We start from the raw sequence: 14,825 nt of genomic DNA, 5'->3' as shown, positions 1-14,825 counted from the left end.
CCACCCTTCCCATCCACTCTTCCGCCAAAACTTTGTGGAGGAACAATTTTACCTTATAATGCAACCCACAACTCGGAAGCCTGAAAACTTATACCTTCACTTCGATTCCTCGATGAGAATCAAGTCTGCCAATTACAAACTTACTTTAATTGGCAATGCTTATCTAGATTCACTGACGCGAGGGGTTTGGATCTTCCAAACATCTCATCTACCAATTGTTAACCGATCATTAACCGCAGGGAACGACTTTTCTTAATGGATTATCTTCGTGGCCGCGTGCATATGTGATAAACGTGTGGTAGGCTGTAACTGAGACGTTACTTTGATCTGCACGTATTCGCACTGTAGGTGTTTCTCTATCAGATTGCACAGTCATCCAAGTGTAGTTAGTACCTCTGTATGTATAGTGTGGGCTGGCACTTCTAATTAAACAGAGGCCAACCCGTGAAACAACTCATGTATCTTCGATCCCGATCTTTCCTCGACGTAAACTTCTGCCCAAGGTTAAACACCGTTTTCACTCTACAGACGCGTTTATCATATCGTAAATTATTTCCTTTCCATATCATTTACTGGAAAAATCAATCAGCTTATTCGGTTCGTTGAACCTTCTGTTTACTTCTATCATTTTTATCCTACAAGTAAATGCTACTGACATTACACGTTGATTCTATTGATGAAACAACCAGTAGAACTCGTTCAATTTATCCAGTCGGAACAGTGATCTTCAGTTTTCTTGGGTTCCGTATGAGTAGTCGATAAGCTATCAGTTAAGTTAGCCTGATATTATATCTCCCGTTATATTTCTCCTTCTACTAAAGAACCTGCAAAATATATCGGACAGTATCGATGAAAACTGGCGATCATTGTTCTATTTTTTGTAATCAATAATGTTATAGAGAATACTAAATTTTCCTATTCTTACTAAGAAATACTTAAAAGAATTCTTGATAGAATACACGGAAAAAAAAATTCTGTTCGGCGAACTGTATTCTACAGCTCCAGTAACTATACGCACTCTACGGTCTATCTTGTAGTTACAGCAACTATATATTAGTCAGCTCTGATAGCTGCAAGTTGTTCAGCTCTCACAGCTGAATGGTTTTGCTCTAAGAGCTGTAAGTTGCGCTGTGCTCTGGTACGTTGACATATTTCATAACCTTCAAATTTCATGAGTATGATTTAAATACAGTTGATAGATAATTGTTTAAATAGTCCATTCAAATATGTAAATGACACTGAATAAATAATGATAATAATGATGAAAAATAATACTAATAGCAATATAATTGTACTATTTAATAATAAGCGCTGTGAGCGAAGCCGAAAAATTCTGGTCTAGCTCTTCGAACGAAGCTGTTTAGCTGAGAGAGCTGAACAACGTACAGCTATGACAGCTGACTAACAGTCAGTTATACGAACCATGCAGTGCTCTTCCAATAACAGAACGTTTAGTTCGACGAACTGTTTACAAGTAACTATCTAATATTTAGTTCCACGAGCTGAATTTTTTTTTCCGTGTATGATAAGAAAATTTGCGTGGCAACTGTTCATCTTTCTCTGTACCTTTGAACGGTCTTGACAGTACCGTCATTGTACCGATCAACTCCGTACCGTAAGGTGAACGACTTCGGCAAAATTAGATCAAAAGAGCAAGGGTCGAGAGAGAAATGGGGACTGCTGTTCAACTGCAGCTGCTGAGAACTTCGTTTCATACCTTAATTGTACGAACTGCGATAAAAGAACTGCGCATAGCTACGCCCTTCTTTTTTACGATTGAAATAATGATTTCATATCTTATAAAAAAACAAACAATCCTTGTATAGTAGTGTTTGACTTTTGTAGAGAAATTTTTTTTTTGTTCAATTTCACTTACACCTTCATGGAAAAATCGATTAGGCTTTATAATGCAATATCGATATTGATTATCAGCTGCTATCAGCACAGGAACATTAAAAACTAATAATGAGCTGACGGCAACCTTTTTACGATAGACGAAACAAATATCTCTTGTCCGAGAGGTAATTATGGTATTTTTTATCTATAATATACGTATATGCATATCATTGACATATTTACACAGTGTAATAATCTGACTTTTTAATTAGTTTGCGAATGTTTTTCCTCTTTCTTCTCATCGCAAATGAGGAAATGTGGTTTTCGTGGTAAATTTAATATTTCTAATGATCTGTCGCGTTTTTTTCTACGATATCGCAATCTTTACTCTATCCGTATTCATACCACATGAATTGCTTGCATATTTTTTTAGACAGAGCACAATGGGCAGCCAACGCTTAGGATCGTTATCACAGACGTCCGACGGCTGCTTTTCCGTTGATGAACGTAATTTCCAAGAACTTCTGCCAAGGCTTAAAATATCCTTTTATATGTATCGCATGAATATATTTATAAACTATGTTCGAAAACGCAAGTGCTGACGTACTCGCTTCTGATTACACCTCTGGCCTTCCGAATAAGGAAAAAACATATATCGTCAACTCGGTTCTGGAGCCGTACGAGATATCTTATCTTAAATGAGTTCATGAGAGATCAGTCATGAGAAAAACCCAAAATACTAGGCAATTGTCCAGACCTTACATTTCGTGTTTTCTTTTCTAAAATTAGAGATTGTTAATCAGTGATTGTATAATCCAGGAAAATGTAAAAATCTTATTCCTAGAAATGCCAGTGAACTTGAGCGTCCATTCATTTTCCGGTATATTCATTTATCCAATTCATGAATCACACCAGATTAGTCAGCCAGTGCTGCCGAGCTTGAAAAATGTCTATAAATGTCTAAAAAAGACTTTTTATACACGTCTATTTTATAGCGTATAAATTTGTTATGTAAAGGAAAAAGTGGATTTTTTTACAGTCAGAAAATTAAGGGTATAACAAATTGCGTGGATTATTTTACTGATTGTTGTGAGATGATTCTAAATCGCTGCAACGCAACGAGAGCCGTTACGCTTTCAAAAATGGATGAAAAAAAAAGTTAAAAAATGGCAGGCGCGTTCGAATCTGAAAGCCAAACACGCATGGCTTATACAATGTATGGTTTCAATTAGCTACGTGCCTGACGATATGTTGATCCTTAAAGCACGATCCACGATTTTCTTAGAGAAACTGATCGCCGAGTTCAGTTGACGGCCATCAGGACATTGTTGGGACCATGTATGGCAATTTGCTCACCAAATTTACTAGGCGAGACAATTTTAGACGATGCAACTCCCGTAGCGCGACGATTATTCTTCGAGGTAATTTACATGTGCCAACGAGCATTTGTAGCTAATGTTTTTTCCGATAATTTCAATGTATATATTTTGATGTAATTGTAGAGAAATTAAAGTACACAATAATGGTAGTCAATAACACAGCCTTTCTCAGTGACTGAATATTTATTGCACTATACATAAAATATAAATCTTTTAATAATAATTGTTTTCCGATAACAGCGTGCTATAAAGATTAGCAAAATTCCTACCGCGGGAAAGCATTCTTATATAGTATATATCTATACTTGAATGTGATTTATTGTTGAGGGAAAGAAATGAAACGATCGATTTACAGACCGTCGACGAGGTAGACGGACTGGTAGCATCAGCGAAATTCGATGTCCTGGATGATGTTAGAGGAAAATTGGAATGCTGTGAGGATTTGATGGAATGTTGGACTCAGTGTCTCGTCCAACTGTGCAAGATCGGAAAATTACCTGCTCTACAAGTACGAGCGGTTTTGGAAAATGTTATCGATGTAATAAAACGGTCCTTCGAACATTGCAAAACAAGGTCAGTGTGGGTGAATTTTTTTTTTTTTCCATTCAAACGTTTTTCTCGTACCTCGAACCGCAAAATTAGCAATTATAGTCGAAAACGATTGGAACGGTGATATTTTATTGCTAATTCATGTATGTTTAAAGAGACGATTTTTCAACAGCGAAGAAGCGTACGGAGTTTTTTTCGAAAAGGTTAACGAAAGGTTGACAACGCTGTTTCGAAAAACTAACGAGGTTCAAAAATTATTTTGTCACATTCTAGAACGTGCAATCGTATTTGATAACGATGCCAAATCTGAATTATCAGCTCTAGCTAAAGGTGAGCATTGTTATTGTGTAGCTTTCGTAAACACTTACGGTTACTGCAATGAGACACAAAACAGTTCGAGTATCGCTGGGATTTTATTTTACATTTCTTATCGTTCTTTTCGGCAGCTGTCAGCGTATCGGGCGATATCTGCTTGCTGATCGACGGATTGGATACGAAAAGTATGGTAGAATGTTGGAAGGGATTTACTAAAATCGCGGTAATTTATTGCAAGGACTTGAAGACATTTTCACCGCCTTGTGTAGCTCCACACTTGGCTTCACTCGCAGATGTGGTTTCTTCGTCTGTTCGAACGATAGTAGAAGTAGGCAAATTCAAAGATATACAAAATTAAGGAGGTGTGAAAAAGGTTTCGCAAATGGAATATCTCTACATGGAAAAATTTTATCACCGAGCGATGTATGATCACTAAAAAAAAAAAATACACAAAATTCACGCATGTTGGGAGAAACCTTTTTTTTATTTCTAGAATTGTAAATGAATTAGTGATGACTTTTATTGCGACAAATATTTATGCCTGTGTAGGAAGCTGACCAAGGATACGTCGAGCGATCGATAAGGTTGCACAAACTCTTATTGAAAATTTTGCACAAACTGTGCGGTTATTATTCAGGATATTTGGGAAACGTTGCTGCCTCAGCCGTGCTTCGACTGCTTGTTCAACTTCATAGGTTGATATTACAACTCTTGTTACTTACATTGCTGAATATATAGGAAAATTATATGAATATAAAGATTGGAACAATGCAAACCGTTCAAATATCTAATATTATAGTTGAATTTGGTCAGTCGTTCTGTTTTCATTATACATTCAGAATTAATATTTTTACTGTTCATACTAAGAGTTACATATTTCCATTACGTATGCTTCAAGGCTGCCTTTCACTTTTTCTGCTCACTCTCTTACCGAACAGGTATTCGCGATCCTGTCTAAAAATGCTGGACATTCAACTTGAAATTGTTGACTCTATTGAGGCTAATTTTACATCAAGTATAGATCAATTATTAGACACCGTTATCACCGACTCGGAACTTAAGCAGGTTTGTGATCAATCGATATTCTGTCAAATTTATTGTCGTATCATGTCTATTGTACGTATATATATATATTTATTTTTTTTTTACGAAATTTTTACAACATGCGTTGTACATATCTGTAATTAATCTTTGCAGGCTCTTTTCACGTACCAATCGAACGGCACCGCGGATGATATTGGATATTATTTTTTAACAGTAAACGTAGTGAATAAACTGATTGCAAGTTCTAGCGAATCAGAACGCTTATGGCGGAAGTCACCACACGATATTTTGGAAGTAGCTTTTACAAATGTCAACCTTCGTAAGTATCACATTAATGCGTCAAATGGTGTATCGACGTTATTTGTACTACCGAAACTGTTCGTCTTTGGCGTTGTTGAAGTTTTGGCACAAAAACAGCCGTATTGCAAAAACAACGAGTCATATCAGAAGTTAGAATTGTATTCAGCATGTTTGACGGCGTTAATAAATAGGAAAAAGATGAGAATGAAATTAAATATTAGATGCATAGATATTATTACTTTTTCACCATTTTTCCATGGAATTTGGGTCGAATTCAATGAATTAAAACTATAAATTCATATGCTTCTTTTCTTCTTGATTTTTAAGTACAAGAAGAACTTTTTGCGGGGGAACTTTATTTGGGAAATCTGCCGCTTTACGATGCTACCTTGATCGCGATCTGCGGCCTGGTAGCTTCGACGAGAGACGAAGATTTTGCATCCCTCGAAATTCTCCTCTTGAAGAATCTTTTGGGTGGAAATCTATGGTGTTCTCTAATGGCCGCGGACGTTTGGTGTTTCGTTGAAAAGTCAGTATGTCTACAGGGTGTATGTTTCTCTTGAATTAGAGATCTTCTTGGATCTCACTGTTTATCACGTAGTTCTTCGTATTTTCACTATCGGATATGATACACCAAACCTTACCACCAGTAACTTTTCTATTTTTTCAAAACTCATCCATATTTTAGCTCAGCTACTGCACTTAAATTTTTATGTATAAAAAAAAAAAAAAAAATTACACGAAATCCAAAAAGTTGTCAGGTCTTTAAATTCCACTCATAGTTTAAAAATTACAGCATTTCCGCTTTTAACATGTTTCTTTAATTTTATATCATTCAGGTACGCGTCCTCAGACCTGTGCTACAACCACCTTACGTACTTGTTGTCTGTATATGAACATTTAAAAAACCGAAACACCTCTCTTGAGGCTGTGATGTTGGAGAATCTGATATTTCGACTTTACGTCCAATCGCCGTGTGAAACGAAAAATCGTCTAATCGACAAATTCGAGACAAATAAGGCCCGTTTTTGGAAACCTTTAAGACGTTGTATTTCCCAAAGCGATAAAATGTTTTTGTACGAGTTGACTTCGCTGGAAGTTGAAAGTATTGCCACGACTTGGGAAACCCTTCACAAGCAACCCTCCGTTGCGAACTGGTCTCGTCTTGTGAGTTTTTAATTTAACTTAATCTCTCAGCCGCTCTTTAGTTTTCAATAAATAAACGAATTAAAAAAAAAAAAACAACATTTAAACTGATTCCTTTATAAATGTGCAGATGCAGTAATCATCTGTAAAGAATTTCGTATTTCGTAGGAATTGTTGACGTTCTGTATTGAATAATTTTTCGTAAAAACAGGTAAATCAGTTGGCTATTGTCGGAACTTTCGGTCAATACCCAAATGAAGAAATTGTCAGAACTCTAATTGAAATATGGAACTTCCTGGGGAAATCAATGGACGAGTTTCACGGTATACATTTGCATATTATCACTCAGCTGACTGCTGTTCTCTTTGAGGCTACACTAATACTCCAAGATCGCGACAAAGATCACTGCGCTGTAAGTGAGAAGAAAATTTCAATTAACTTTCCTGTTTGAAAGACTTTTTTTTTCAAGAAAAATATTGTACAATAATCCATTTCAAACGAATCAACGAAACTTGTTAATAATAGATGAAAATTGGAAAATTAAATAATGTTTTTTCTTCCTTTGATCTTATTTTCATAGATACTGTCAACACTCACGTCTCTGGTCCCTCAAATAGCTCCATGTCTGCGAGTTCGCGTGTCGAATTACCTGAAAGAATCAACAGAGAATTTTGAAAAAAGCGGCTCGAAGACGGAAGAAGCATTGTCGAATCTTTACTGTTCACTGTTGGAAGATTCAAATCCACGGAGTAGAGAGGAAGCATTGGAAAGTCTTGCACACGTAACGAGCGCGTCACGCAAAGAGTTGGCGTTAGGAATCATAGATGCAGTCGCTGGCGTTCCAAAAGTACGCGATAGCGTTTCCTTTTATCTATCTCGGACTCCCTTGGATAATCTGCGGGGATTTACATCGCCGGAATCGTTCCTTAGACAATTATTCCAAGTCTATAGACGAAGTACGGCGGGGAATCACGCTTGTACCGATCACGGGGAATCCCACAGAGAAGAGAAACGCCGGAAACTTGAAGCTGCCCCGCGAACGAGGCCGGGGACTCCAGAAGATATTCGATACCGGATCGATAGATTATCCGACGATATTGATCACATATTATCACGAAAGCAAGATCTGACCGAATTTTCGTTAAATAGACTCGGCGTCATAGCTAATAAAATAATTTCTTCTTCTCACCATGAAGGATGATTTTGAAAATATGAATTCATCCAGTACAACACACATGTTTCGACATAGTTGCTAAGCTTCACAATATCGTAATCTATATTTATTTATAACAAGAAAAAACGCAGTAAATAAGAACCTGAAACTATGGGATAAAAAAAAAATGAAGTGATAAAATAAATATTTTGAAAAAAAAAAAATTATAATTCTGGTATGAAAAAAGATTACAATTGACAATGCGCCTCTCCTGTGCGTATAATTTCGAATCGAATTTGTCGTGCAAACCCGCCTTAATACCGCCTCATGGCGAGTTGCGATCTTTGCGATTGGCGGAAATGCCGGCTGCGTGCTGCTTTATGAATCCGGTTTGACGTTGAGCTTTCAATGCAGGGAAACATCATTCGATCCAGAACCGTCTACGTGTCGTGAGATGGATTCCGGTCTATTTTGATCATTTATAAATCCGGGGAATCCTATAACGGCGTACAACTTCGTGTATAAAACAATCGAGCGGAAAATTGAATTTCAGTTCAACGTCGACGATTGACGCGTATTTTCGTAAATTCAAGGAAACACACTTCTGTCTATTGTTTATTTAACGAGTGTTCGATACGTGGTTCGATGTATGTCACATAACGCCGGGAGAATTCAAGTATAACAGTACGCACTCAGGTTTTCATAGAAATTCTTTCCCACAATCAAAAGGTACGTTTCTTTTACGTTATTTCGCATTGACTATCATTAACTAGTCTACAAATTTTCGACGATGAATTGATCATTGAGCCGCGCGTTTGCGAATACCAAGCTTTAATTTTTAACCACTTTTAACTAACTTTGTGAAACATTGTATAATTATGGATATCTGATTAGTTGTTGGTGATAGTTCAAATATTTGAATTCAAGTTTGCTAAAAATTTAATTTATATTTGGGTTTAATTAGGAGCTGCCAATAGGCAAATTACCGCGATTTCTGTATACTTATAGACGTATTTGAGATGACATTATCAAACTTGGATAGAAACGACTTTTGTATAAATATGTTTCAAGGAATATACAATTGATAGTCTATATTAGGAAACTGTTGACAGAATAACAGAAGGAGTTACGTATTTTATTTCAACTGATTACAGACATGGCGCCTATACCTGTCGATCCAAGATTTAAATCAGACCGCATTTTCAATGAAATAAATAAACAATTTGTCACATTGAAACCTGGCGAAACAAAGGAATACAATGCCCATTTACAAAGGGTGTGTATTATTATATTGTGGTACTTTACGAAAATTTGAAAAAATTACCTTTGTTAGACATACAAAATAATAGTTGGTAAAAATAAATAAATAAACGAACGCAAATGGAAATCAGTATTTACAATTGTGATATATAGGTCTTGTCGACGTTCATTGAAAGAATGAAAGAAAAGGATCCACTATTCAATGCATGTTATCGGCGGATTGTTTACGTGGGCAGTTATTATGAAGGCCTTAAAGTAGGCAAGCCGGAAGAGTATGATTTAAATGTTATCATAAATCTACCAATCGACTACAAGACTTTGAACGTAAGAAGCCCAAATATTAAGTTTCTTCTTATGCTTTCGTTGATGTATATTGAAAGGTCACTCTTTTTATTGACCAAACCTTAGGTACAAATGCGCTTTGAAATTGTTCATTGAGAAATAATTTTTGGAGACGAAGGAAAAATAAATTTGCAAATATTTGATGAAAATTTTGTTTTAATCTAGTTTTCGTCTTTTGCTTGATAGATTTTAATAGCTTCCGAGAAGCCAGGATATGTGAAAATTAAAGCAATGTCAGATGTTCTACCAAACTTAAGAAAACAACCTAGATGGTCTGAGTATAAGTAAGTTTTATCCACGTTCTGAGTTAATATTAAACTATAATATCAATTTATATACAGTGAGACTCGCACCTCTCAGTTAGATGTTATAGATATTGCTACTATCCAAAAATATGCCCCTGCAGCTATAATCGTGAAATACATTCAGACTCATAATATCTTGGAGATCAGTATTATTAAGACAAATTTCTTCTGATCTGATTACAAGCAAACTGAATAATAAAACGCTTTTTTTTCAATTTGAAATCAAGGTTTCATCCTATCAGTTGGATGCAGCAATCCAATTTGTGAATACCTGTTATGAAGAAACATATGCTAGCAATAATTATAATATATGTTCGAAGATTGATCAAATTCGGAATGAAAATTCTTTCAGGAGACCTCGTGCAGCTGTTTATCAAAGGCAGAGATATAGAAAGTTGTGAGTCAAGTTACCTGCAAACCTAATCAATAAGAAGACAGGGTTTTATAATCTTGCTCATATTTGATTTTCACGGTTGTCAAAGCTCAGATTTGCTCATGATTTTGTTTTTCTTTAGGTCTATGCAATGTGAAACAAGTTTTTTTCACCATAGTTCTGATGCCTGTACTTGATTAAATTTAATTTTCCCGTCATTTATTTTACCTTATTTTCAGGAAAGCAAACACTGTTTGAACTGACTTTTCCGAACTTTATTCTATTAAGTTTTGAGTAGCATATGATGTTTTCCGAGAAAAATATCCGAGAGAACCATCACTTCCCATATAACATACTTTGGCTTACTTATTCAAGACTTTACTACACGTATATTTAATTGATGTATTATTTTTTATCTTCAGAGTTATGGATAAGTGGTTTGACAAATCAATGTATCTTGATCAAAACCAATTCCGTCAGTGGTTCGAATCGGTTGCGAGTAGGGTGTTCCAATCATTTCCAACTCCAGCTAACAATGAGTACATTTTATCAGTGGACGGAATAAAATATACAGTAAGTAAAATAAATGCTGTTACCAGATCTGTTACTTCTAAGTCTCAGGAAAATGTAAAATAATTATACATCACTTATTTCAGCTGCGTCAAAAAAAAAGTGGCCCAGCACTAACGTTGAAAATAAACATACCGAACGGACACAACGTAGATGTGGATCTCGTTCCAGTCCTTGAATTTCTGACCGCACCTCCTCGACCATTCAGGAGTCACACTAAGGTAATACAAAATCAAATATTTCTCAAACTGACTATGCAACAAGTTTTTATAATTACAGAAGAAGAATTGGTTCGCCGTATCGAAACCATTACAGAATTGTTCCAATAATCATATACTGTGGAGACCAAGCTTCTACGAAAGAGAACAGGAACTGCTTAAAGGCAGTATTAAACAAGTCATCAGACAGATGAAGGTACTAATTATTGAATATTGCCGTAAAAATTAATACCATTATTTATCCTTTTTTGTCTTAAGAAACTTGGTTTTTCAATACATCCAAATTTAAAATCCTCAAATTTGTCCTTCTTTGTTTAGAAATTGAGGGATACCCAAAACTTTAAGAGCATCGCTAGTTACTTCATAAAAACTTTGTTCCTTCGGGAATTGGAGAACCAAGATTATAGTTCCGATTTTCAAAGATTACCATCCACGTGGATATTTTACTATGTAAGTACATCTATTTGTTTATTGCACTGTCAACAATTAGTAATTCCTACAGCCGTAATTTTGTGATTTCTTCGTATTACTGCCAATTTTAAATGTTTTCAAAATTCACTTTAGCTTGATAAATATTCCAGATGTTGAAAAAATTTCAAGAATCGACTGGAAAAGGTATAATATACGATTTTTGGAATCCGACAAACAATCTGTTGGTCAACATTAGCCAGAAAGAAATGTCAAACATAAATGACAGATTGAATAAAATAATCAAAGATATCGATAAAAAAATTCAGAGCGATGAGTATATCATTGCAGAATACATACGTAAGTTTTAAATTGTTGGAAAATTTCTTAGTATCGAAAGAGCAGATACGAAATTTTGATGATTAATGTACAGAAATTTTAACTAGAAAGGAAATTGTTACAAATCAAAATAAGAATATTTTGATATCAGCCTGTAAATAATACCTTCCACCTTCTAATTCAAGATGTATCTGATTTTACAGTGAACAAAGACGAATTGGCAAAGTTGAAAACGTCAATGCTTTCTTCTGCGATGACAGAAATGAGAATCGAATCCGCATCAGCATCAACTTCTCAAAATAATGGTATTTTATCAAGTCTATGGAACGCCTATTGGAATATTTCAGCCCCGAATCCTGCAATTCAATAACGACGATAGAGTGTGCATTAATGCAGCAGATTTTTCTTGATGCTTATGCATAGGTAACTTTTGCATTACTCAAGGATCAAATGTTCAGTAAACTATAAACGAAGATATACTTGGGTATACATAGGTATATTAATAGATTATATAAATTTTACACTGGTACAGGTATCACGTAGCACTTCGAATAGCAGTCAACAAACCAAATTGGAAGATAAATTGCTACCGAAAGCAATGTTTTATTATTGTACTTTTTTATAAGCATATTTGACGTACACTTGTACAGCACGATATTCGTCACTGTACATAAAAGTGCGGATGTTGCATAAATGTCAGCGGGAGTTTTAGATATTGTACATTATCGGGAAAAAATTGTAAATTAGGAATTCATGTGACAATATTATGTTAAAATCTCGTTAATATCGTAGGTTTATAAAAGGTTTTTTAAAAATATTTTTATTACAGTTATACAAACTATTTTAGTTAGAAAATTTTATCCATATAAAAACTATTTGTTTAAAATTTGTTTCAGCCTTTATCCGATCACATATTTTATAAATATTTTATATTTAATACGTGTTTCAGCTGTTATGACTTTATAGCTACTTTTAATCATTTTTAATTATAGGTAGGATATGTAAAATATTTTTTTACCCCGTACACATTGGTTTTATTAGATATAAGATTTTTGTACATGCATGAAGTAATATACGCGAAAATAAATTGTAGATTTTTTGTCTGGCAAATCCAAATATGACTTAGTTTTAATTAAAAATATATATGAATTTTAAATAGGTAAAATCTGATAAAAATTAGAGTAATCGATGGGTAGAAGATTGCATATCACAGAACATTCATTATGAAGGATAAATCCATTTTTGCAATAACTTCAAATTTCTCTTTCAACCCAACTTAACTTAGTAGAGCAAAAATGCTATGCATTGTATCTGCATAGTTTACATTCCTGTTATGGATAACTTTTATTCAGCAGCAACTCTAACTAGCATGCTATATTTATTTTCACAGCAACATTCACAGCTTCTTTTGGTACTGAGATCTCATAATAATAAAACTCCATGTAAAAGATGAAGCTGTATTACTTTTTTATTGCACATCGAATCAATGGACCAGCATTGCGGTCTGCCCAAGAAACGAACGAAACACCAATTTTGAGTACGCAGGTAAGCAGCGATAAAGAATCATCCTCTGCAGAGTGAGAATTGCGTGGATCAACACCTATGAGGTGCCTATATAGTGTTTCCAATTTGAAATTAGTGGGCGGACCATAGGTAAATGGCAATCGTTTTTTAGCTAGTGATCCATTTTTGTTCTTGAAGGGCTTACGTGGTTTAATATTCATTGGATTGCTTTTCTGATGCGTTGGTGTTGTCTCATTTAATTTTTGCCTTGACTGTACGTATTTTACATCAACGCACTCCTAATAAACAAAAGCAAAACTTGTCAAAATGCTATTTAGATTAGACATTTTCTAAATATTTGATCAAATTAATAGTTTAATTGTTTTAAGATCTCTTACATTTCTTAGAGACGTTGAAGAGACCTCATATGCATCGAGGGCTGCAGAGAGTTCTGCGTCGCATCCGTCATCAAAGAATGTTGTACTCTCATCGCTGGATACAATTAACGGCGCAACAGGTTTTTTACTTTCGTCAGGATGACCGTGGTTAAAGAAATTTTTAAACGCATCTAACGAATCAACGCATAAAATATTCTTGGATAAAGTCTGTGAAAATGAAAACAACAGGTCATCGAATATTGAGATGATGATGTGCATGAAACTTTAATCAATAAAGGAATTAATCGTGGTGAATTACCCCTCCGATACGATTCAACTCAGACAAAATAATCGGGTAGTCAAATCTGTTTCCATTGTGAGCCACAAAACATACCGGAGGATGTAGCCTACTGATAAAAGAGTTCAATAAGTCGGATGCATGGTGATCAAACGACTTCTCATGTTCCAGTAAATCGTTGTAGAGACCTGGAATTAAGAGAATCATTTAGTATTTCAGTACTGTTTAATTACTGTTTAGTTACTGTTTAAGGGAGTCTCATTAGATGATAACAAACGTTTGTGGTATGTAGTAACCTGTTATTTTAGAAATTTCCAATGGAATGAGTCGCATAGGTTGCAGCGGGATTAGGAGCTTGTGCAAAACTCTGGGCAAGGTAAGGTCCGTACTGAGTAAGGAATCTCTTGACGTTGCAATGAGAGATATTTCGGTTATTCTGGGCACACTAGAGCCATGAATGAAACCTGTCGTCTCCAAATCAAAAAATACAAAGGTCTGAATCTTAATGACAGATTCTAAGTCATCTTTTGATTCTGTCTCACTCATTTTGATATAGAAAATTATGATTACTGTGTGACGTGCTGAGACAAACAAGTTTTAAAAAATATTAATCCCCTGCTGTATCAAGTCTGAATCTATGCAATAATAAGAATTAAATAAATAAAATACATATATTAGTCTTTTGTTAAAATAATTTGGTCTTTTCCGTTACTTCGTTAATGTTCAATGGACGTCTCACACATCACGTCACAGTCACGTATCGCATGGCGTCATGTGTAATAAATGAGCACTTTATTATTATAACAGAGGAGTACGCTTGACGCGTGGCTCATGTCTCCTGATGCCTCCATTCGTCTTTGTGTTGTCTGTCGTGTGTCGCGTTGTCGCTAGGTGGCTACAAGTTTGGTCGTATGACCGGTCGTTTTTCGCTCTATTTGTATGACCCTTTCCTGACTAATTGGACCACCAAGAACTCAAAAAACGCAGCGAAAACAACGTGAGATCAACGGCAGAGAAATAACGAAGGAAAAAGTACCTGCTGAAATATGTCGAAAACACAGGTCTCGTTTTTTGGCTGTAACTTTTGATCCGTTGCTCGCAGCGTATTCG

The 14,825-nt window shown here is 35.2% G+C and overlaps 3 protein-coding genes across 8 annotated transcripts in view; 2 read left to right on the top strand and 1 right to left on the bottom strand.

Annotated features, from left to right (window-relative positions):
* The window catches only part of LOC124299223 (uncharacterized protein C1orf112 homolog), a 32,721-nt gene extending 24,804 nt beyond the window's left edge, over nucleotides 1-7,917 (top strand). Inside the window, exons 2-13 of one of the 2 annotated variants that reach the window (XM_046752275.1) lie at nucleotides 2,270-2,375; nucleotides 3,111-3,257; nucleotides 3,571-3,788; nucleotides 3,937-4,094; nucleotides 4,211-4,407; nucleotides 4,629-4,774; nucleotides 5,018-5,144; nucleotides 5,277-5,442; nucleotides 5,751-5,952; nucleotides 6,263-6,590; nucleotides 6,781-6,981; nucleotides 7,150-7,917. In XM_046752275.1, coding sequence (XP_046608231.1) covers nucleotides 2,280-2,375; nucleotides 3,111-3,257; nucleotides 3,571-3,788; nucleotides 3,937-4,094; nucleotides 4,211-4,407; nucleotides 4,629-4,774; nucleotides 5,018-5,144; nucleotides 5,277-5,442; nucleotides 5,751-5,952; nucleotides 6,263-6,590; nucleotides 6,781-6,981; nucleotides 7,150-7,770 — 2,607 coding nt within the window. In that variant the 5' untranslated portion in view covers nucleotides 2,270-2,279 and the 3' untranslated portion in view covers nucleotides 7,771-7,917. Of the gene's footprint in view, nucleotides 1-2,269; nucleotides 2,376-2,411; nucleotides 2,789-3,079; nucleotides 3,258-3,570; nucleotides 3,789-3,936; nucleotides 4,095-4,210; nucleotides 4,408-4,628; nucleotides 4,775-5,017; nucleotides 5,145-5,276; nucleotides 5,443-5,750; nucleotides 5,953-6,262; nucleotides 6,591-6,780; nucleotides 6,982-7,149 lie in introns of those variants that run through there. The other variant, XM_046752276.1, reaches the window with a different exon arrangement.
* Nucleotides 7,918-8,151: 234 nt separating this feature from the next.
* On the top strand, nucleotides 8,152-12,818 carry LOC124299225 (uncharacterized). 4 transcript variants are annotated; one of them, XR_006906962.1, is made up of 12 exons: nucleotides 8,153-8,451; nucleotides 8,877-8,998; nucleotides 9,136-9,306; nucleotides 9,511-9,608; nucleotides 9,982-10,026; nucleotides 10,425-10,575; nucleotides 10,659-10,793; nucleotides 10,852-10,986; nucleotides 11,109-11,240; nucleotides 11,372-11,558; nucleotides 11,741-11,960; nucleotides 12,070-12,818. XR_006906962.1 is itself a non-coding variant. In XM_046752282.1 (11 exons), the coding sequence occupies exons 2-11, from the start codon at nucleotides 8,879-8,881 to the stop codon at nucleotides 11,905-11,907; spliced, it is 1,341 nt and encodes a 446-aa protein (XP_046608238.1). In that variant the 5' UTR covers nucleotides 8,153-8,451; nucleotides 8,877-8,878; the 3' UTR covers nucleotides 11,908-12,818. The 4 variants fall into 4 exon arrangements, 3 of the variants coding, with proteins under 3 accessions (XP_046608240.1, XP_046608238.1, XP_046608239.1); XM_046752282.1 differs by having other exon boundaries at nucleotides 11,741-12,818; XM_046752284.1 differs by lacking the exons at nucleotides 11,372-11,558; nucleotides 12,070-12,818 and having other exon boundaries at nucleotides 8,152-8,451; nucleotides 11,741-11,873.
* Nucleotides 12,168-14,580, bottom strand: LOC124299228 (uncharacterized). Of its 2 annotated transcripts, none has more exons than XR_006906963.1 (4): nucleotides 14,428-14,580; nucleotides 13,737-13,903; nucleotides 13,439-13,645; nucleotides 12,168-13,339 (listed from the first exon to the last, which is right to left on the bottom strand). XR_006906963.1 is itself a non-coding variant. In XM_046752287.1 (4 exons), exons 1-4 carry the CDS (start codon nucleotides 14,259-14,261, stop codon nucleotides 12,998-13,000), a joined length of 966 nt encoding a protein of 321 aa, XP_046608243.1. In that variant the 5' UTR covers nucleotides 14,262-14,574; the 3' UTR covers nucleotides 12,168-12,997. The 2 variants fall into 2 exon arrangements, 1 of the variants encoding a protein (XP_046608243.1); XM_046752287.1 differs by having other exon boundaries at nucleotides 14,012-14,574.
* Between the last annotated feature and the right edge of the window lie 245 nt (nucleotides 14,581-14,825).

This window comes from Neodiprion virginianus, chromosome 2 (genome assembly GCF_021901495.1).
Source record: "Neodiprion virginianus isolate iyNeoVirg1 chromosome 2, iyNeoVirg1.1, whole genome shotgun sequence".
Classification (NCBI taxonomy): Eukaryota; Metazoa; Arthropoda; class Insecta; order Hymenoptera; family Diprionidae; genus Neodiprion; species Neodiprion virginianus.
The sequence above is the reverse complement of the archived record's forward strand: the minus strand, read 5'-3'. Positions and strand labels throughout refer to the sequence as shown.